At 34.3% G+C, this 23,985-nt stretch overlaps 2 protein-coding genes across 2 annotated transcripts; both read right to left on the reverse strand.

The window, feature by feature from the left end:
* Positions 1 to 2,520: 2,520 nt before the first annotated feature.
* LOC127106786 (uncharacterized) lies at positions 2,521 to 5,269 on the reverse strand. The gene is made up of 13 exons (XM_051044091.1): positions 5,029 to 5,269; positions 4,826 to 4,937; positions 4,625 to 4,744; positions 4,444 to 4,548; positions 4,283 to 4,366; positions 4,081 to 4,196; positions 3,876 to 3,977; positions 3,661 to 3,774; positions 3,447 to 3,570; positions 3,292 to 3,345; positions 3,129 to 3,203; positions 2,928 to 2,963; positions 2,521 to 2,771 (listed from the first exon to the last, which is right to left on the reverse strand). Exons 1-13 carry the CDS (start codon positions 5,031 to 5,033, stop codon positions 2,655 to 2,657), a joined length of 1,164 nt encoding a protein of 387 aa, XP_050900048.1. The 5' UTR covers positions 5,034 to 5,269; the 3' UTR covers positions 2,521 to 2,654.
* Positions 5,270 to 14,651: 9,382 nt separating this feature from the next.
* LOC127105000 (uncharacterized) lies at positions 14,652 to 22,409 on the reverse strand. The gene is made up of 15 exons (XM_051042151.1): positions 22,028 to 22,409; positions 19,151 to 19,296; positions 18,930 to 19,038; positions 18,669 to 18,809; positions 17,389 to 17,493; positions 16,919 to 17,002; positions 16,723 to 16,838; positions 16,463 to 16,564; positions 16,036 to 16,149; positions 15,890 to 15,946; positions 15,750 to 15,816; positions 15,582 to 15,635; positions 15,406 to 15,480; positions 15,275 to 15,310; positions 14,652 to 15,075 (listed from the first exon to the last, which is right to left on the reverse strand). Exons 2-15 carry the CDS (start codon positions 19,168 to 19,170, stop codon positions 14,962 to 14,964), a joined length of 1,194 nt encoding a protein of 397 aa, XP_050898108.1. The 5' UTR covers positions 19,171 to 19,296; positions 22,028 to 22,409; the 3' UTR covers positions 14,652 to 14,961.
* Positions 22,410 to 23,985: the final 1,576 nt, after the last annotated feature.

The following is a 23,985-nucleotide window of genomic DNA, read 5'->3' on the forward strand; positions in this document are numbered from 1 at the left end:
ACTGTCTTTATGGTTATCCAGTTACGGACAATGTTGGATCAGCAATAAAGCACTCGACTCTACATCTAGGGTCCATAGTGGTTTCAGGTCGAAGAGTGGTATACACCATTATCACCATGAGAATAACTTATGACACTTTGCATAACATTCTATATAGTATTCTCATAGCGGGTCAATCCAGTATGAATATTACTCTTAATATTCATACCTATGTTTAAGACTTGATAACTCTTTATCCATGATCCATGAGACGTGATCATCAGTCTACAAATATAATAGTCTTCATGCTTTAATGTTATCCCACTTCACAATAAAGCTTGACTACGGATACTTTAAGAATAGTGTCATTATGTTTAATGTGATCTCATGATTAAGTCATACTTGATACATTAAACGGACTATCTATTCCAGGGACTTTATTAAACAAACATAATAAAGAAAAATGCATTTTATTATTAATAAATAATTCGATACAAGTACCAAAAGTATTGGCCTCTAGGGCTTACACCAACAGGACTAGTTGTGGGATGTCCTGGACATATCCAAACTGGTAAAGACATGTCTCAGATAAGTATCTAGCCACTAATATCTCTCATCGCAGATAAGCAGAAAACACTGAAGTGTCATCGAACTCTATGAACTATATGGTTTGTGTATGGTGTCCATATGACATCGTCTAAGTCAGCGCATTAATCATCTTCCTATACTCCGCAACACCTCTTGGATGTGCATGCATGCGCCTCCATCTCTTGGGTTGTGCGGACCCGAGAATGGTATAAATAATCCACCTTTCAAAAACGGACGAGAAATGCTCGTATATCCAGCACTACACAATAACATAGACTCATATAACCAACAAAAAATGTCATAAAAAGAAATAATAATTTTTATACCTGAAACAAACTCATATAAATAGTCAGTTGTCTCGTCTCAAAAATAATCGCCTCTCCAAATGCAACATATAAAACAGCCAGTGCAGTACACCTGATTGCCCAGCTGTAGTAGTCAAGGCGACTAAACAGCCACGTGTACTTCTCTTATATATATATATATATATATATATATATATATATATATATATATATATATATATATATATATATATATATATATATATGAATGAGTGGGGATCAACTTATTTCAAGAGTAAAATGTTTTTAGCTTACTCCAAATCATATCCATTAAATTGAATTTAATTTAATGGTTAATTAAATAAAAATGCTAATAAAACCATTAGATTAGATTCATTTTAAAGGCTATGATTTGGAGTAAGTTAAAAAAAACTTACTCTTGAAATAAGTTGATCCCCACTATATATATATATATATATATATATATATATATATATATATATATATATATATATATATGAGACTTATCCGCTAAGATAGTACATCCTACATGATGTAGCATGAATACCCTAGCGGTTTCTTCATGAGCACCCCTATTAAACCTAAACTACTTTATCACCAACTCCTCAATAACCCCTAAGTCATGTACAACAGTCATACGTGCAAGCTCTTGGCTAGTGAGAGGTGCGGTGAAGAAACTACCTATCACTGAAAGATGGAACAGAGATAAGACATCATCCAATGTGATTTTCATCTCACCAAATGTAAGATGGATGGAAGATGTCTCTTTGTGTCATCGCTCAACAAAGGTTGTCAATAGCTTACCGTTGAGCATGATCAGCGAACAGTCCACCAGTGGAAGGAGACTACAATCCTCAACAATTGCATTGACTTCATCTGGCATCAAGACACCTAGGATTTTCTTCAGCTTTCCCACGTGAATGGGCACCTTCAGCGACGGTCGAACAAACAAAGTAAAAAAATCATCTATGTTTAACATATGAATAATAAATAAAGTCATATCATCGACATGACATATACATACCTCTCCCTGCCATTATCTAGATGTCACATGATCGACATATCCAGTGAGCATAGAGCAGTCACTAGTCCCTCTTAGAAACTTGTATTCGTGTGTACAGGCGACTCTGTCAAAGTCGTAGCAGTGATCTATATCTTAATCGGAGGAGTAACATTCATATCATTTGTAGCAAGCGCATCAATAGTGTATGCGGAGTAACCTCTGTAGTAGTCGGAGTCTCTGTCTCAGAAGGATGAGGCACCTTTGTTGTCTCAGAAGGATGGGGCACCTCTAACTCTGTCACTATTTACATGTCATCTTCAACTACTTCCTGGACATCCTAGGCAACAGACTCATCATCAAGATTTCTTGTCCATCCAACAACGGCTCTAGGTCCTCTACACTGAGTACTGGGGATATACGAAACTGATTGGCCATCAAACGCTTCCTATGAGAACCGGTCAAGATTATTCTAAAGTGTAAAATAGAGTAGATTGTGAATTTTTCCGGTCAACTCCATAAAATGTTAAAAGATTTATCATTATCCAAGGAATCTGATTTAATTTTATCACCAATGTAAAAATCCAAGTATTTAATCGATCATGGTGGGAAAACCACCAAAAACTACACGAATAAATAACTCAAGACTGCCACATCAACCATGAAGAAAATATGATTCAAAAATTCCACTCAAAATACACATGTAGTAACGATTCATACAACAAATATACATAATCCTCTATCTAGGAATCTAAGTTACAGTTGAAAGTAACTACTGTCCCTTAGTTATGAACTAGCAAATTAGAAAAATCAATTCCCTTGGACTTGTAATATCCTTTTTCTGCATTTGTCAATCTACCTTGGAACATTCTCCACTCCATGCCACACCTCTCTTTAACCTGTCACCAATACCATGCAAATATACACATAACAAAATCAAAATCCATTTCAGTCATATACATTGTCATAGTAAAAAAAATATCACTGTCAGTTAATCGTAATCATCAAATAATTTAAAAAAAAAACGTTTGAATTACAAAAGGTTCATATCATACCGCCCGCCACGCCGGTTTTCCTGTTTGTGCTTCTCCCTATCAACCACAAATGCAAAGTTAAGTATTAAAATTTATAAAGCTTCATTTTGAGTAATGATATATTTAAAGACGCTAACACCAGGGTTAGAACCCTGACTCTCACGATTATGTGTGTGAGTTTTTAGTAGTTATTAATACTTCGTCTACGGAGAAAAAATTTACCTGATCGCCTAGTGATGGAATACCTTGGTGAACAATCCATTGAGCATCAACAACTCCAATTTTCTCATGGGCAGGCTATAATATATGACAGATACTATTCATTCAAATTTCCATAGCATATCAAAATGATAGTACAATAAGAGAAATAAGCTTAATTTACTACCTCAACACATTTTCTAAAAGCAAAATCAAGTCCCCATCCATGTACAAATTCATTCTGCAAAAACCAATGTGTTACTGTCATACATTAATGGAAGCCATCATCAACAACTAACTACATTTGAAATAGTTTAAGTAAAAAACATTGAGCAATGGAACCTGAATCATATGCCACACACAACGCCACGCGTCTCGCGAAAACACAGGAGCCATAATCTCAACAAATGCTGCACAAGGAGGGAGAAGAGGGTATTTACACTTCCCTGGTTTCTCTTGTGCTTCTCTAATAGAAAAAAAAAATAAGAATAATCATCCAATAAACAATAAACTCATTCTTTCAAATGAAATTTGTGAACAATTCATTAGTTCTTACTTGTGAACTTCACTATCATTTCTTCTTTTTGTCATATTCCAAATCAACCCTTTTTGAGGTTCTAAAGCTGGCTGTGAAATCTCCAACCCATGCTTCTTCACTAGTTTTAAGTATCTGCAAATGGAATTTAACATGCAACATGCATATGAAAATGAAACTTCCTCAACAAAACTAAGACTAGATTCTCCGAATCGAATACTAATAATGATACTTACTCTTCTGCATTAAAATTCTCAACCCCGAGATCTTCGTCCCACATGAAAATATACTCATACGATGCCACAATATCTGGATGCAGAAACCTCTTAGCATACCACCTAACAAGATAAACAAAGAATACAAAATTTTCAGTTTGGTAAACAAAAGTTATGGAAAATGTGTAAACCCAAATTTGAATAGCTGCCAGAAGATTTAGTTTACCACTTGGTTTGTTTGTGAGCACTCACATGAATAGCCCGTTTCGACCACTCAAATTCATCCCATTCGGTCGTTCGGCCATCGTAATGAAACAGTAGGATCGTGAAATCCTTTGAAAACTATTCAAGTGCCATAGTTTATTATTTAGCTTAAAGAAACATAGACAACAATCCTATGCAAATATGGAGAAAGAGAAAAAAAGGACCTTTTTCACAGCTGCATCAATGTTGTTTTTCTGCTGATATCCAACAGTGAATGTCACTAGGTACTTTGGCTTAGAAGTTAAATCCTACAAGTAAGCACTTATATGATAAACACCTATGCTATAAACATGTAATTTAGTTTTTTATCCAAGCATATTCGCACCTCACTGGGAAGACCCCATAATCGGCGCAAGAAAAAGTCGGATTGAGCATTAACAATTCCGGGAGGTAATCTTTCAGAACCTCTAGGATTTGTTGGAACCCAAATCTGCATAAAAATCATGAAAGTAAGTATCAATTTTCTGATTATCATCATGCACACTTGTACAAAACAATATGCAGACCTTAGATGGATTATGATTTTCAGATGAGGCGCTGTCATCATTCTTCACGAAAGACCACGCGTTGCTCCCGCGAATACAAGACAAATCAATGGAAGGAAGCAAACTAGATGGGAGATTCAACTGAGAAAAATTAAAAGCATAGTTAAAATTCCATTCTAATATCAAATAACATGAAATACAGAAAATACTGAATTTGAGCACCTTTGTTGTGGAGAATGTTGGAAGTGATAGTCCTATAAATAAGCCAAGAAATCCTCCAAAGAAAAATATCACAATAAACTTCATACTTTCATTTGGTTTTCTCTTGGCAAAGCTGCAACAATGGATATGCAAAATTTTCACTTGAAGGGAGTTACTATAGCATGTGTAAAACTTTTTAGGATCAAACATATCAATAAACGTACCCCATTATAGCCAAAGTTTTCTGATTGTGTCTTCCATAAATGAATGCAAATTCTCTTTAAAGTGCAGAGAAGATAGAACTAAATTTATGAATGAAGGAATGAAATAAAAAAAGTGATTCAGAAAACAAGTATGAAAGCATGGGAAAAAGCAGTGGTTATGAGTATAAGACAAGGAAGTTGTTTAAGAAAGCAACCAAAGTTGAAACAAATGAAATGTGAGTTTGAAATATAAACGTGATTTCCCCCTAACAATTCCGCAAGTTACTTATTTGGTCTGTTTTATAAAATTATGTTTTAAATACGCAACCGCGTAAGATCCACTAGTATTTAATAACCATCTACTACTTTTTTTTTTGTAATATACAAGAAATATTGTATCAATATGGAATTTTTTATAAATAAATAAAAAGGACTTTTTATCTAAACAAATGCCAGAGATTTTTAAACGCATTTTAAGATACTGATTATTCTAGTTTAACTTAAATTATCCAATATTAATTTAAATTGATAATAATTTTAGTTTAATTAGATTTGTAGTCTCTTAACTTGAGTTTTTTTTTTTTATATTACTCTCTTATTTAATAAATATTGTTTTTTTTCTTAATCAATTTGATCATTATAATTAAAGAAGAAGATATAATTGGTTATGAGCTGTGTTAGAATTTAGAATCATAAGATTAATAAATAATAGAGAAATTAGAGTGTGAAGAGGAAGAGAGAAATTGATACAGGGTGAAAATATTTTCTTCTCTCTCATTAGCCATAACAATAATACCTCTAAAATATTCTCTTTGTCTCATAAAAAATGTATCATTTGTATTTTTTCTTTATCTCAAAATAAGTGTCTGTTTACGATATCAATATAATATTTATTATTTTTTTCACTATCATACCCTTATTTATTAGTTTCCACTCTATTCAACTATCCCACTAATTATAATTAATAAGGGTATTCTAGTAAATGATACTAATTTTATCATTAAAATTAACATATCTAATCATTTTCTTAAGAACCGTGCATAAATTACATAAGACACTTATTATGAGACGGATAGAGTATTAATACATGTGACTGTGGTACAAAACAACAAGTCAAATAACAAAAATGTTAAAAACTCGAACTTGTAACCGGTTACACAAAAGTTGTAATTGGTTAAAGCTACTAAATAACAGATAATAACAAACAATGGTCATCGGTTACTATGAATGTGTGACCGGTTACACCAACTCCAAAAGCACTTTTGTTCAACTTATTTGACTTATTTTGACACATATAATCGGTTACACATCCGTGTTAACCGACTACAACATTTAAATTACTCAAAAACTCTTAACACGCCACCTTTAATTCAAGTGCTACAAGTCCTTCATGCCCATATTTATCTTCAACCCCTTGAACACTTAAATTGTGACTCCTTTGGCCAATAAATCAGCAACTTGTACTTCACTTCAACAATATCTCAATCTTAATCTTTTTTCACTAACAAGTTCCCTCGGGTAGTGAAACCTGATCTCAATGTGCTTGCTACTCTCATGTGCAATTGGATTCTTAGCAAGATTAATCGCGGAAACGTTATCAACCAGGAGTGTAACAACATCATCCTCATTGATGCCCAGCTCCTTCAATAGATTCATTATCCACACGGCTTAGCACGCACATAGCGAAGCGGCAATGTACTCGGCCTCACAAGACGAGGATGCAACTATTAGTTCCTTCTTCGAACACCATGAGATTGGTGTTCCGTCGAACATAAAGATGTATCCAGTTGTAGACCTTCGATCATTTTTATATCCGCACCAATGGGAATCGGTAAAACCGAACAAATTTCATTTTTTGTTCGTGTCTACTGCGGGAAAGAGAATTCTGCAGCCAATCGATCCTTTTAGGTATCTTATGATCCTTTTGACTACTACCAAGTGAGACACCTTCGGTCTCTCCGTGAATCTACTCACAATACTGACACTAAACACCAAGTTCGGTCGTGTATTTCACAAATAACTGAAGGATCCAATCAGGCTCCTATATTGAGTTGGATCAACATGTTGTTCATCCTCACTCTTTGAAAATTGTAGCATCGTTTCAGCCAGAGTAATGACAGCATTACAATGCTCCATTTCAAACTTCTTCAATATCTCAAGCACATAACTTCTTTGGTGCATGAGCATTCCCTTGTTGAACTTGTGGAACTCAATACCAAGGAAGTATGTCATGAGGCCAAGGTCGGTCATCTCAAATTCTTTCATAAGTTCACTATTGAATTTAGAAACGCATTTTTCGTTGCTTCCAGTTATCAACAAGTCATCTACATATAGACAAAGGATAATTACTCACTCACTTGTATTCGTCTTCACATACACGCCATGCTCGGGTACACATTTCTTGAAGCCAATCTCCTTTAGAAAACTATTTATCCTTTTGTTCCAAGCTCTTAGAGCTTGCTTCAAACCGTACAATGATTTCTTCAACTTGTAGAACTTTACCTCTTAGTTTCTCATAACAAAACCAGAGGATTGTTCTACATACACCTCTTCTTCAAACAGTTCGTTCAAAAATGCATATTTGACGTCCATTTGATAGATGGGTCAATTGTTGTTATTCGCAATACCAAAAACTATCCTAATGGTTTTAATCCTAAAAATCGGTGTGAATACCTCTTTAAAGTTTATGTGCTCTCTTTGCAAGAATTTATTTTCCACTAATCGAGCCTTATGCTTGATTGTTTCATCCTTGGGATCTGCCTTCACTTTGAACATTCATCTCACACCAATTGGCTTATTCTCATCCGGTAGATAAACCAACTCTCAAGTATTTTTCTTCTCAATATATTACAGCTCCTCATTCATAGCACAAATCCATTTTGGATTACTTAAAGCCTCTTCCATTTTAACGGTTTCGGATTCGGTCATAAGTGCAAAATGGATGAAATCACCATCATCATTAACTTCGTTGTCTTTGAACAACTCACAATCTTGTACTTTTTAGGCAAACCTTTTTCCTTGTTGATCTTCTCACATTCTCTTCAATTCGGGCTTCGACAACAGACGTTTCTGCACTTCTCAATTCTGCACAATCTGAATTTTCAAAGTTGTAACCAGTTACAGCTTTTACGTAATCGGTTACAGTTTACTGCAATTTCTGTATCTCTTCAAAAATGACATCTTGAATGACCATAACTCTCATGTTTGTTGCAACATACAACTTCTAACCACCAGTGGAGTGATATCCTACAAGTATCATCATTTCTCCCATATCATCTAGATTCTTTCTAAGCTGCCCCGGAACATATCGATATGCTACGGTATCAAAAAACTCTCAAATAGGTTCATATTTGGTTTGAATCTCGACCATGCTTCCTCCGGTGTTACATTCTCAAGCTTTTTTATTGGACATCTATTCAACAAATAGGCAGCTATGGATACCACTTCTCCTCATGACTCTTTCGGGAAGTTCTTCCCCATTAACATGCTTCTTACCATGTTCATGATCGATTGATTCTTTCTTTCGGCAACACCATTTTGTTGCGGTGTATAAGGTGGTTCAACATCATGTACAATCCCTTCTTGATCACAAAATCTCTCAAAGTATTTTGAGACATATTCTCCTCTATCGTCCGTTTTGAGCACTTTGAGCTTGTGATTGCTTTGTCTCTCAACCATGGACTTGAACTTCTTAAACACTTCAAATACCTCATTCTTTCTCTTGATTAGGTATGTCTGTAGCTTTATACTATGATCATTGATCAATGTGACAAAATATCTATTTCCACCAATGGAATCTACTTGCATTGGTCCATACACATCTAAATACACCACCTCAAGGTGATTCTTGGTTCTACAACCTGCATCCATGTTGAGTCTACCCTTATGTTTCTTCTTTTGCACACAATCTTTACAAATTTTAGCCAGTATATTGATCAATGGAAACCCCGTTACTATTCTGTTCTTTTGCAAGTCTTTGAGTTCTCGGAAATTGAGATGCCCAAGACGATAATGCCATATCCTTTTATCTCAACTTTCCATTATAGCAATACATTTATGATCTATCACCTTCATCTCAACCTTGAAGGTTTTATTGGCATCCATATGAGCTTTAAAGACCAAAGCCATGTTTGCATCCATAATGCGCAGCCCCTTATTTTCCATGTAAATCTTGTAACCCTTCTCAAGAAATTGGCCAATACTTAGAAGGTTATATTTGATTCCTGGAATATATAATACATATTTGATCAAGGAATGCCCAACATCCCTTCTCATGATCAAAAAATCACTCATCCCATCGGCCGCTAGAGTGGTGTCATCCGCAAACTTCCCTTTGTTCTTCATGGAACGATTGATTTTAACAAACCAATTCTTCCTCCCTGTCATATGAATAGAACACCCCGATTCCAAATACCATTCCTCATTACACTGAACTGAACCTTTCATACTCATCATGATATTTTATTTTGTCTGTAACAAGTTACATCTTTTACGTAACCGATTACAACATGTTTCTGCATTGTTTTCGAAATTGGTGTTGTTGATGTCTCGCGACCTACTACTGTTGCATTCACCTTTTGTGATCATGACCAAGAGTGTATTCTCCTCGTCAAACTCTTGTCTTGCAACCTTGGCTTCATCACCTTGAGGTTTATTCTTGTTCGCATTGCATTCTTTTGCAAAATATATGAATCTATAACAATTAAAGCATTACTCCTTGCTTCTGTCAAACCTCTTCCTTTCACCTCTAAAGTTGCCTTGGCCACCACTTTTGTTGCAACTGCTATCATAACTTTGACAAGTCAAATTCTTGAAACTTTAGGACTCTTTTCCACGAAAATTCTGAAAATTCTCTTTACTCTTCATGGGCCATTTTTCTTTCGATCTCTTGTTCTTCTCATTGAAACAAGCTTGCAAAGCGATATCTGCCTTTTCCTTATCATTATTTCTCTCCTCCATCATTTACTCATGAGCCTCAAGAGAGATTTGCAACTCCTATTTGCTCATCGTCACAAGATCCTTCGATTCCTCAATCATTACAACCACATTTTCAAATTTCAACGTTAAAGAACGCAAGATTTTTGCGACAACATACTGCTCTGTGACTATTTCTCCACATGCCTTAACTTGATTCACTAATCGAGTGATTCTTGTTATAAAATCAGTGATCGTCTCCTTTTCCTTCATTTGAATCAATTCAAGTTGACACTTGAGAGTTTGTAACCTCATCACCTTCGCCTTGTCAGTACCTGCATATGCCTTCTCTAAGATTTCCCAGGCTTGCTTCAATGATTCACAATCACCAACTTTCTCGAAGCTGTCACCATATACACATTGATGGATCAAAAATAACGCGTTGAAATCTTTCTTATTCTCTTCCTTATGTGTTGCTCGATGTGCGTCTGTTGCACCTTGGACAAGAGCATTCACCTTGTTCTTGATTACTTCAAGAACATCTTGGTAGTCAAACAACACTTTTATTTGTTTGCACCATTTTTCGTAATTCTCCGCATCAATGATGGGTAAGTTTACAGTGATTCTTTCATTTAAGACAAAATTCATGTTGTGCACTAGGTGTTTGTGGATCAGAACCAGACTTTTATGTCAAATGTTACAACTTAGAACCATAAGATTGGTGAATAATGAAGAAATTAGAGAGGGAGAGGGAGAGATAAATTGATTGAGGTGAAAATATTTTCGTTCTCTTTCATTAACCATAACAATGATACCTCTAAGAAAAAGTAAAAAACTCGGACCTGTAACCGGTTACACAAAAGCCGTAACCGGTTACAGCTGTTAAATAACATAAAATAACAATCAAATGGTATTCGGTTGCTACAAATGTGTAACCAGTTACACCAACTTCATACACTTTTCTTCAACTTATTTGACTTATTTTGATACCTAACATTTGAATTACTCAAAAACTTTTAACATGTTGCTCACCGATTCGAAGGCAAGTCTCAACCTATCTCCTTACATAATTTATAATTTCAAAACTATTTCATTCATTGATTTTTTTTGTGTTTGAATTAAAAAAAATTGAAATTGCTAGATTTAGAGTTTTAGGTATTGTTAAGTGAATTTTTTACCCAAATAATCCAATTTTTCAAAAGAAAATTCCAGAATAACCCACATTTCAGATTAATTCTCAAATTACCCACTTTCTAAAAAAATGGTCAAAGCACAGGTGTCAGACCAATTGGAGCATGCTCTCTAATTTAAAGAGGTGACGCTAATTAGATTGGCTTCTGCACCTAGTGTTGGCAATCCAATTGGCGCTTATGTGTTATTTTTAAATGCAGTCGCCAATTAGATTGGCACCAGTGTGTATTGTGTAATTTTTCGTATAAATAGATGTGTAGTGGGTTCATTTTTCCATATCTCTTGTAATATTTCAAACATGGTTCGCCTTCGTCGCCACCAAGGGAAAATGATTTATTCGAGAGAGAAACCTCTGATGGAGATGTTGTTCGAGAGAGAAGTCTCATAATTATATGGCTTGGTACATATCGGTTGGATTTGAGTTTCTCCCCGAGGATATGTACCAGTACGATCCAGGCCAAGTCACTTACATCCAAGAAGCTTCAACATCTAACCCCCCACAAAATCACCAGACCGATTACTCACAACCCCTACCCAACAATATTATCGGCCCACAAACGGACATACCTATGACTTTAACATGTCAAACACCCAACCACAATACCAAGAACATACCCCGTACCACTGCCAACAAGAAGATCATTATCAAGACACCCAACATCGATATGCCCCCAAGATATCACCTTACCATGGCCGTCATAGCCAAAATACTCAGTGATCATATGCAACAACCAGATGCCTCTCAAACACCACTACCACATTTCAACATTTCCCCAACAAATCATTCACACCAATGTCAACCTTCAATCAACCTGGTCGCATTCCAATTACTCAAACACACCCCCACTACTCTAGCATGGGTCACAAACTCAGCTATGGCGGTAACTCTTCATTACATACACAGGATTACGTAGAATTGTCTGAACTTCTTAGGGAATCTGTTGCAGGTAGTGGTGTTATTCTTGGGTTCTCAAATCCTCAAACACATGTGGTGAATCAATAACGTGGGTTAGGATCACGTGTTAGGGTAACTATGGGATGTGGAACCGAAGGTTGGTTGGGTCATTCAGGTCAACGACAGTAGTATTTTTGATTTTCATATGTAAACGCAACCTAATATTAATATTATTATTTTCGATTTCGACTTTATATAACATGTCAATTATTAATTAAAAAAATTACACAATACACACTGGTGTCAATCCAATTGACGACTGCATTTAAAAATAACACATAGACGTCAATTGGATTGGTAGCACTAGGTGCAGAAGTTAATCTAATTGACGTCGCCTCTTTAACTTAAAGAGCATACGCTAACTCATCTGACGTGAGTTCTTCAAAGTGGAATATTTTGAAAAATTATTTGAAATATAGATTTTTTTTTAAAAAAAAATTAAAAATATGAATTATTTTGATTAAAAATTCTTGTTTTTATTTTTAAAAGTTTATTTTTACGTTGTAAATAAATATTGTTAAAAGTTTAATTTGACGATGATAATAACTAAAATGAGTATTTTAAAAAATTTAATTAAACATTACTTAGTCAGAATAAAAACTGTCATGTCATAAATTTTCTGAGAAAATCCTCGTGGTTTTTTTACCGAGATAACCCAGTTTTTCGAAAAAAATCCCAAAATACTCCAGTTTTCAGCAAAATTCCCAATCTACCCCACTTTTAGGAGGAGGCACCAATTGAATTGGCGACTCCTCTTAAAAATTGCAAGGAGGCGCCAATTCAATTGGCGACTCCCTTAAGAAAAGCCTCAAATGACAAAACCTCCAACATGAAAGTTGTAGATCTTTTCAAGACAATGAATTTGGACATAAATTTTGCATCATTTGGATTTTTTATGAGAAAGTTATGGGCAGTTGAAGTTGGACTTCTGAGTTTTTCAACTGTTATCTGACCTATAATGTTTTGTATTGTCGCATGTGTTTCTTTTAGAGTTATGAAATTTTTTCCAACATAAAAATTGAAGTAGACATCTTAAATTTTCCAATGCACTTGGTCCCACCTCAAAATAATTAAAAATGAGTGAGTTAGGTCCTTGCGAAGTTGACCCCATGCTTGTAGCAAAACAGCACATCCAGAAAATGTAGATGTGTCTTTGTGGGAGTTTTTGCACAACGAACTATAGAGATAGGCTAGACAAGCGGATCCCCAATTGTAACTACTTATTCTATCTACATGTCTAAGTAGAGGTAAGTACATAATATGCATGCTAGAACCACTACCTTCGGGAAGTAAAAAGGATCCTATTAACAACATAATGTAACACCTAGTTTGTATTATTCGAGCATCTTCGGTAGAATGCTCATCTAAATATAAACTATTATAAAATGACTTTAGGCGTGAGAGTAGTATACCTTGACCTCTAGCATTATCATCTAACAAATCAGTTTCTAAAAGCTGTGGACCTAACTCACTCATTTTTAATTATTTTGAGGTGGGACCAAGTCCATTGCAAAATTTGAGATGTCTACTTCAATTGTTATGTTGGACAAAATTTCATAATTCTAAAAGAAACACATGTGATAATACAAAACATTATAGGTCAGATAACAGTTGAAAAACTCAGAAGTCCAACTTCAACTGCCCATAACTTTCTCATAAAAAATCCAAATGATGCAAAATTTATATCCAAATTCATTGTCTTGAAAATATCTACAACTTTCATGTTGGAGATTTTGTCATTTGAGGCTTTTTTAAGGGAGTCGCCAATTGAATTGGCGCCTCCTCTTAAAAATTACACATAGACGCCAATTGAATTGGCTAGGGCAGGTGCCCTAGCCAATCCAATTGGCGCCTCCTTGCAATTTTTAAGAGGAGTCGCCAATTCAATTGGCGTCTCCTCCTAAAAGTGGGGTAGATTGAAAATTTCGCTGAAAACTGAGGTATTTTAGGAATTTTTTCGAAAAACTGGGTTATCTCGGTAAAAAAACCAATTCTCGTATATAATGGCAAGTATTTTTTTTTCAAAAACTAACAAAGAATTATATTGACTAACATTGATGTATTTAAATAATAAAAAGTAATTGAGTAAATAAAAAATCAAAAATGAAATAAACATTTAAATTAATAGATCACGAGTCTAATTAAGTTTTGTTTTGTTTTAATTAAGCTAATTTTAATACCGTCAAATCAAATGTATGTTTGATAAAAAAGCCTAGTGACGGTGACATTTTTTAAAACTTTATTGAGTGCTTGTTTACTTACAATGCCGGTAAAGCAAGTTTACTTAAATTGTTCGACATTCAATGTTTTTCACACTTCCAGAACATAGTCAACGTAATAACACTAATAATATCATCAAACCTTGATCTCCGTTGAAATTGAAGTTAAGAGACATACTCCATCTCAAAATTATTTTGATACAATTTTCTTTTTTAATAAAAATGTGTTGTCTAATTAAATTAATGCTTTACTCAAGAAACTAGTGGGTGATTTGTCTTTGAACAATAAGTTACAAATAATAATGATAAAAATCTCAGGAAAGAATAATTAGTGACCATAACAACCATCCATTCCACCCACCCAATTGTGAACCCTTTAAACTTTATTTTTTTTTAGTGGTTTGACGAAGTTGGGCAGATATCCATATACCGTTCCAAATCAACTAGGTAAAAGATTCTAAAAGAACATTATAAGTTTACCTATATTTAATTTTCTAACTCTCAGCTCTCAAATTCTACATCGACTTGTTTTGTCCTTAGCTACTACACTATGACTAACCAAAACACAATTCTCTGTGAATGGAGTGTAAGAAAACATATATTTGTGTGTAAAATTTCGTAGACAATACGGCGATGGTTGTGTACAAGTCGTCTTCCGATAGGTGCTGCCGTCCCCTAAGGATTAGTTGAATTAAATAAATCAATTCCAACGGCTTTGTAATATGCGTTTTCTGCACTTGCCATCCGACTCTGGAACATTGTCCACTCCTTTCTACACCTCTCCCTCACCTAGCATCAACACCATGAAACCATCAACACATATTTTTATAACTTAATCCATTATAAGTTTCTTGGTTAATTAAGACAATTATTATGTGGGAAGAGAATCATGGAAGCAAGCAAAATATCATGAGGATAGATATAATTGATTAAGAGCCCATAGAGATTAGGATGTCAAGCTGAACAGTATGAAACATGCATAACATACCCCCTGCCATGGCGCTTGCCCAGAAGTTGATTCTCCCTACCAAAGCGCAAAAAAACAAATAATCACCTTAGTTCTGCAATATGAGAACAAATTATAAAGACTAACAAGAATCATCGTGGAAACCAAATTACCTGATTCCCTAGTGAGGGGATACTTTGATGAATAATCCATTGAGAATCAACAACTCCTATCTTATCATGGGCCGGCTACATGACAGAGCAAACGTACTTGAATTAATGTTAAAGAACATATAGAAATTTCAATAAAAAGAAATTAGACAAATTAGTAAAATAAGGAACTGACTCACCTCAACACATTTTCTAAGAGCAAAATCAAGACCCCACCCATGGACCAAGTCATTCTGAAGAACCCACAAGGTTTATAAACATTATTAAATTATAGAACATCATTGAATGTTTAAACAAACATTAAACAACTAAACAATGTATATTAAAAAAAAGAGTAGACTTCAAACCTGAATCATATGCCACACACAGCGCCATGCATCACGTGAAAACACTGGAGCCATAATCTCAACGAACCTGCATGCATAGCACAATCAGATACACCATGGTATAGGTGGATAACACAATGATAATGCCAACTGATACTTACGCTGCACAAGGTGGCAGATGAGGATCACTGCACCATCCTGGTTTCTCCTCTGTTTCTCTAATAAAAATAAAAATAAACAATCAATGCATTCTTTTAGATAACAAGCACCGGGAAGAAAGTGGGGATTGAACTTTTGTCATTCTTACTTGTGAACTTCACGATCACCTCTTCTCTTTGTCATTTGCCATGTCAGACCACTATTGGGTTCCAAACCAGGCTGTGAAATTTCCAACCCATGCTTCCTCACCAGTCTTAAGTATCTGCAATTGAAATTAGAGGAGTACATCAAACCTTTTGAGTAAAACCAGAAATGAAACCTTAGCAATTCATGGATTTGATTTTCATTCCCTGTCAATGTGACAATTCTTTACACTTCCATTTTGCCTTTTAAAAAAAATATATTTCTACACTATCATCTAATCACATATTAACAAATCATTTAACAAGTTTGACCATAAGAGCAATTAAAATAAAAAATTAAAATGGTTAAACAAAGAATTAACATATAATCGGTTGATAGTGTGAAAACGTGAAACAACAATATCAAAACTAAATTCGGAACGTGTTACTCACTCCTCTGCATTAAAATGCTCAACACCCAGATCTTCATCCCACATAAAAATATAGTCATATGGTGCCACAATGTCAGGATGCAGAAACCGTTTGGCATACCACCTAGGAGAGAAAACAATCAAATTTTTAATATCGTGACATAATTGAAAATTTGAAACGGAAAAATGTTTTTGTTTTTGGTTAGGCCAACAAAATTAATGGTAGAAGTCAACGAATAAATTTTCATACATATTCATCATGTTCAAGCAACGGACTCATACCATTTGGTCTGTTTGCGAACACTCACGTGAATAGCCTGCTTTGACCATTCAAACTCATTCCATTCAGTTGTTCGGCCATCATAATGAAACAGAAGAATTGTGAAATTCCCTGAAAACTGCTCCATGTAACAGATATAGTTTAAAGACATGCACACAAGTCTAGGCAATGGGAGAGAGATGGAAACTTAGAGATAACCTTTTTCACAGCTGCGTCAATATTATGTTTCTGATCATAACCAACAGTGAAGGTCACAAGGTATTTAGGCTTTGAGGTTAAATCCTGTGAATGGTAACTTAATCAAATGTTGTGTATACATAACCTACTACAATAAAATAAAATTTGAGGCCTCTCCGGTGCAAGAATAAGATTAGCCAGATACCAGGAGCATAAACACAAGCTTGAACAAAAGGGCACATGTTGCAAGCCACACAAGTTTTCTGCGTTCTTTCTTTCCTAACTTGTTTCAGTATTGGATTTACGGTTTTAAGCCAAGTATGTTTAATGAAAGCAAACAGAGAATATGCTTAAAAATTGGGAAGACTCCTTCTTTTACAAGTTTTAGTAACTATCATAATAAGGCTTTAATCTGTGTATTTAACTGCATTTTTTCTATGCAATATGTTTCATATGTCTTCAGAGCACACAAGCCATTTTATGATAGTTACCTCACTAGGCTGACCCCACAATCTACGCAAATAAAAGTCTGACTCAGCTTCAATTATCGCAGGAGGTAATCTTTCTGCACCTCTTGGATTTGATGGAATCCAAATCTGCAGACAAAAATGAAAACATGCAGCAATCATTATATGGGCATTAACAAACCATATTCCCAGTATTATAAAATACAGAATCATACTCAAAAGTTGATAGGACGCTCAATAGTGAGACTGGGACAGAATGTTTAAGTGGTCATGGACAAGCCCATAATTGGGAGAGTCTATGAGCGTAAGAAAAAGAAAGGGAAAAGGAGAGAGAATGGGGTATCTGCCTAGCTGGCCATTAGCTGGATTTTTGGGGAATATAGGGGAGGAGAGAAAAATAAACAAACATAGCAAGAATTCTGTTAGTACTCTAGAGGTAAGGCGGAGACAAAAAAAGTATCCATTGTAGAGAGCTTAGTCTCTTGATTTTCTATTGATTTTTAATATAATCTACATTTCAGTTTCCTATGATATTCTTATTCTCTTCTCTGCTCTATGAAAAACCATCACCAAAATGAAGTAAAAGGTCTTCTGATTCTCATTATAGCTATACATTAGCTTTATTTCATTTTGCTTTTCCACTTTGGGAACATCACCGCAACAGTAATTTTTTACATAAAAATAATATTCTTTATCAATTAGTATTAAAACAGCCAGCTCTGCTCGTAAAGCATTCTGCTTTATGCATTAAACTTCTCTAGTTTTTAGATTCTGAAATAGTGTGATTGTACTCGCACGTGGTACATGTACGAGAGATTTCACACACATATGTAGCAGCAGCAGGCAAGGTTGATGGGAATAGTATGTGTGCATGTGTGCATGACTGAAATGGATTTCTACGTTGTGAGAAAGCAGCATCAGCATCAGAGTAATAACAGAAACAAATAACTCCAGAACCTCAATTGCCCTGAGAAGCTTAATTTTGCCTCTACTTAATCTGGAGAGCCTAACTGCAACATGCCTACAACCCTTTAAAGCTGATTCTCAAAATATTAAGGATTAATAACTGAAAAAATTAACGCAAAGACAAAAATCACTTCATTCTTCTAGCCAACCTGCTCATTCTTCTCTCAATACCATCCTTCAGTCAATAAGTGCATGGATCATTAATAAATTTATGGAACCTTTTCCAACTATATAATCATTCAATTAACTTAGTCCTTTTCAATGAAAGAACATATTAACTTTCTCGAACCCAGTAGCTTTTCATGTCCTTCACAATGATGACAGGGTCAGAAGTGTACCTTCAGCGTGTCATTTAATAACTGATATTTTGATGAGTCGCTGCTATTATTCTCCATAAAAGACCGAGCATTGCCACTTTCATATTCGTCTTCAATGGAAGACACGTCTATGGAGGGAAGCAGGTTAGATGAGATATTCAACTGCAAATTTGTAGGCACCATCAGAGTTCTATTATTAAGTTCAACAAAATCATTAAAGAATCATTTTAAGTTCACTTAAGCATAAGGTATGCCCAATAAGAAGATGTTCCAAGTCTGCACCTTTGTAGTTAATGTTGGATAGGATATTCCTATAAAGAAGCCAAAAAGTATTCCAGCAAAAGTTGTCAGAACAAGCCTCATACTTTCATTTGGTTTTCTATTGGTAGAACTGCAGCAAACAAAGATACAAATTGCACTTAAACACAGTTATCAAATATTAATTGGCAAATACAAAATTTCTAAAAGAACAAACAGCAAAAAGTTAGTTGTAAATATTAGACCTGCGAGCACTGGTCCCCATTATGTCCACACTTTTCTGATTGTGTGATCATAAACTAAACAGAGGAGCTATTCTTCACCATTTAGCAAGTGTGATGTATCCTCCATACAAGACCCAAAAGATGGTGTAACAAGAAAACAAGCCCTACTGAAAATACAAAGAACTAAACATGTTAAAATGGAACCAGAAAATGGTTTTACTTTTATATATAATCAAAGGGAAAAATACATCATAGTGGGAGAAAACTATTAGATTCTCGTATACAGTGCTTCCCAAATATCCCAATTAGAACATGAGACTTGATATATAGAAGTGTTATTAGTAGCCCCAAAGGGTCGGCCTTCTATTACTTCTACAGTAGTACTGCATGCTTAATTAGCAAATTTTGCAAAGAGCTTGCATCTTTCAACATAATACCTAACTCAAGGTGTCACTGCTTCGGAATTCCTTATCACTACTTCAGCCCTTCGTGTATAGGATGTCTCATTTCCTCTGTTGCCTCTTCATCCTCTGTCGTCAATCATTGTTTGGATTGATCTAAACGTTGTTAATTCAGTTTTAACTATTTATATGATCACTCCATAACCAATGTGCTACTGCTAAGTGCTAACTACAGAATACTGGAATAGCTCCCAATAATTGGCTATGTCCAAAGATCAAGATAACATTAAGTTTGCAAACAGGTGAACTACTTCGTGGAAAAATTCCATGCCAGATTCCATCACATCGAATGAAGATATATGTTCAGCAAGAAGGTTGTGCATTGAGTTTACTTATGTAGAACAATAAATCTAGAGTACTGGACTAGGGGGGAGTGCTCTTATAGTGTTTAGGGAACTCAGTGAAGAAAAGGTAAATCTTAATATCATATAAGTATGCGAAAAAACTGTTGTACGTCTACAGATAGACCCACCATAACCAAGGACCCTAAAATAAGATAGTCCTATTCTATACAATAAAATAAACCAATATAGGATTAAATCCCTACACAAATAAAAATTAACTACAAATACAAAGCTGAAACAGGGAAACTACTTGTACATTTTACACTACTTTGGTAAATCGACATCCCAGTCCACACACCACACATGTAGTTTCCCAGCTCCAGTTTTGTGTTTGTCGACTGTTTGGCTCCTTTCCTACATTGGTCGTGGTTTCTTTCCTATTGGCTATGATTTTCTTTGTTGGGTTCTGTTTGGCTCTAACTGCTAATGTTCAGGCTGTATTATTTTCCAACTGTACTCAATTTCAAGCTACATTTAGTATTTCAAGAATTTTGGTTATCATTAATATTATATGCTTCCAATGAAGTTTTTTAGTTGATTTATAGATGTTTGGGTCTCAGTAAGACTGCTTGTTGTCAGGATACATCTGCTTTCTAGCAATGCCTCTTCATCCCTGGCCATTCAATATACTGAACAATTTTTCAGGTAAACCATCCCATATTCATCTTATTTTGTTGATTCTCTGAATGTTATTCAACATTTAGGATGCCTCATTTCCTCTGCTGTCCCTTCTAATGTCTCTTCAGCAGCATATATATATTCAATTTTCTTGGCCATGCAACATTCTGAATTAATCTTCAGGCCATGGACCAGCCTAGTCATTTTTATGTATTGTTTTCCACAATTATTCAGTGATTAGTATGTCACATATGCTCTGTTGTCATTGCAGCATCTATTCATGATGAAGAAAACAAACTATTTTTAGATTCTTCGTTGAGTGTGTTTATCTCTGACATGCAGAGAGCTTATTAAGCTTCAACTTAAAGGGACGCTTTAGAATATTAGAAATGTTAAGTGTTTTCCGAGTCATATTTGTTTAGTAATCTTATTGAGTTGTGTGTTGACTGTTCTTCAATAGTATTTGACCTACATCTGTAGTATAAGTTAGTAGCCCTAGTAGTCTGCATGATTGCATCTAAACCACACATCATATCAATGTAGTATCAATTAATAAGCAAAATGCTTCCCCGTTTATCCATCTAAGAGTGTGTTTGAAAATACAGTGCATTCCTTTCAGCAGGCAGCAGAACTGAAGCTTCAAATGAGTAGCTTTTAAAGTCACCGTGATTTGACTCCAATTTCAACACAATTGCAAACAAAGGCCAAGTCAAACCCAAGAAATACAACCTACTACGTTTGGAGGAACGGTGGGGATGAGGAAATTGAGTTTCCCCAGGAAAATGTGGTTTTGGTAGGTTGACTATTTCGAATCAGAAATGACTTTCCTCCAAACCATGCTTTGACTAGAAGTGATAACAAGTAGATTTTAGGTTGAAAATTTTGCACTAAGCTTTACATCAAACTTGCTTTTAAAGTTAAAATATCCAAACATGAATCGCCTCACTCCAAACTCAATTTCAACCAAATCGATTTTACAAAGTCGTGCTTCAAGACACAAATTCATCAGTTTACCAACATTGTAGCAAATATGATATAAATATTGTAGTCAACCTAAATCCAACTGGATTTTTCCTCATCACTTCAAGTAGTAGGATGATATAAAAAAATAAAAAATAAAAAACTCCCCAATTACTATCATAGAACAACAAAACCATGGTCTTAATTAAATGCAAAATCAACTATAGTATAAATTATCAAGAGTTGAAGAAATTCCAAACATTATTTTATCAAATAAGTCAATTTGACTTAATTGCAGAATGAAAACATTCCCAATACCCAATTTTTTAACAAGTTGCATTTTTATAATCATATAAGCAAGAAAAACATTAAACATGTGCATTCCCCCTAACAATCGCCGCAAGTGACTCATATGAAACTTAGCAATAATAATATTAATATCCCCAACACATTCCATAACCAATCACATAGGAAACACCGCACAACGAGTTCAAATATCAGCAAATAATTCATACCTGAAATAGCCCTAATTAAACGCCGCAAGATCTGGCAAAACCACGACACTTGAGTGATTACTGACAACGAAATCTGAAGCCAGTGATGATAACGATAACAGTGTAAGTGATGATCGAGTTTTACTCGAAGTGGAAGAAACGTGAAAAAACCAAATAAGCGATTATTGTGTGGAAGTTTATTGTATGATGCGAAAGACGGTTATATGCTAATTTTGGGAGCAATGTGGTTCTTGTGTCGTTGGATTCTATTGCTGTACGTGTGAAATAGGGAAAGGAAAATAAAATGAGAATGAGAATGCAGGCAGGAATTTAAATTTAAAGTTAAAAATGGAATTAAGAATAGTTATGCGGTCATTTTCATGATAAATTTGATGAGATAATTGTAAAAGAGGGAATTTAGGTGAAATAGATGAAAGAATTTAGGTGACTTTTCAATTCAGTGTCTCACGCCACGGACGGCTACCCTTTCGTCTCTTCTATTTTTTATTTTATTATTATATTTTAAAACATTTTTTATTTAATTTAGATTTTTTTTACTATTTAATTTATGAGATTAATAACTATGTGTTGTCTTTATAAAAAGTTTTACGCAATTAATTTATCACCATTATTCGTTGCATTATTTTGTTAAATTTTTTCTAAAATCTAATATATATGATTAAGTGTTTTTATAAATATTTTTACATGTATTTTAATTAAATTTTTAATTTACTATATACAATTTACATATATTTATTAGAATTGCGTAGTTTAAAAATGTGATCTAATTTTTTATTTATGTTATTTGATATATTTTCCTTTTTTTTTGGTAATTTAGTATATAAAAATTCATTATTTTTACTATATTTAATGATATTTTACCAAAGATGTCATTTACTAATTTTTTTATCAAATAACCCACTTTTTAAAATTAATTCCTCAAATAATTTATGTTTTAAAAAAATTCTTAAAATATCTCACGTGTTGTTGTCAAATGAATTGACGACAGTCTTATATTTTTAAGAGGAGACGTCAATTGGATTGACGGTTCTTTATGGTGTTACCAATTCAATTGGCGGCAATCTTATACTTTTAAAAGGAGACGTCAATTGGATTGACAACTCCATATGGTATTGCCAATAAAATTGGCGTCCGTGTACAAGTGCATAAAGGAGGCATCAATTGGCTTGTCATTAGTGTACAAGCAAAAAAAAATAGTATAAATAGAAGTGTCTCCTACCATTTTCTACGATTCACGCCTCATTTTAAATTCTTTTTTCATTTCCATCAGTAGCTCTATCATGATTGTCAAAAGATATGGGCATGTTTGTTATTCCTCAATGAAACCTCTGATGAAAATGTTTTTCTAGAACATCCAAAATTTTGAGCATCTTGAGAGGAGTTTGAATAATTGGTTAGACAAAGATATTAATGATGGAATGAATTAAAAGTATCAGGAGACTTGTTTCGTACATCTCATTTGTAGATGACAATAATGCTACACAGCGTATGTGGGTGCGAGTTTGAGATGACGATGATGTTAGGGATATGATGTTTGCAGCATATGACATTATTTTGATTGTTATAATCTCTTAGACATGTTGTAGTTTTAAGTTTCTTTATTTGTTGTTGTGTTAAGTTTTTTTATTTGTTGTTGTAATCTCTTACTATGTCTTATGTTGTTCGTATGTGAAAATTTTATGTTGTAACCAAAAGTTAATATATTATAAATAATAAGGTTACAAAATCTTACCATATTATAAATACTTAAAGAAAATAAATAAATATTCATGTAGAACTTGCTCAAACATTGGAACATTTTTCCCGATTGTGTTCAGGCTTACGGCATAAACCACATAATCTTACCATTTTATCAGTCGTATTCATTTATGTTTTAATTCACGTGCTGTTAGAGCGACCCTTTTTCTTCTATCACATGTTTTCATTGTGTCAAACTATGTCCCCTTGATATGCAGGCC

The sequence above is a fragment of the Lathyrus oleraceus genome, chromosome 7 (assembly GCF_024323335.1).
Source record: "Lathyrus oleraceus cultivar Zhongwan6 chromosome 7, CAAS_Psat_ZW6_1.0, whole genome shotgun sequence".
NCBI lineage: Eukaryota > Viridiplantae > Streptophyta > Magnoliopsida > Fabales > Fabaceae > Lathyrus > Lathyrus oleraceus.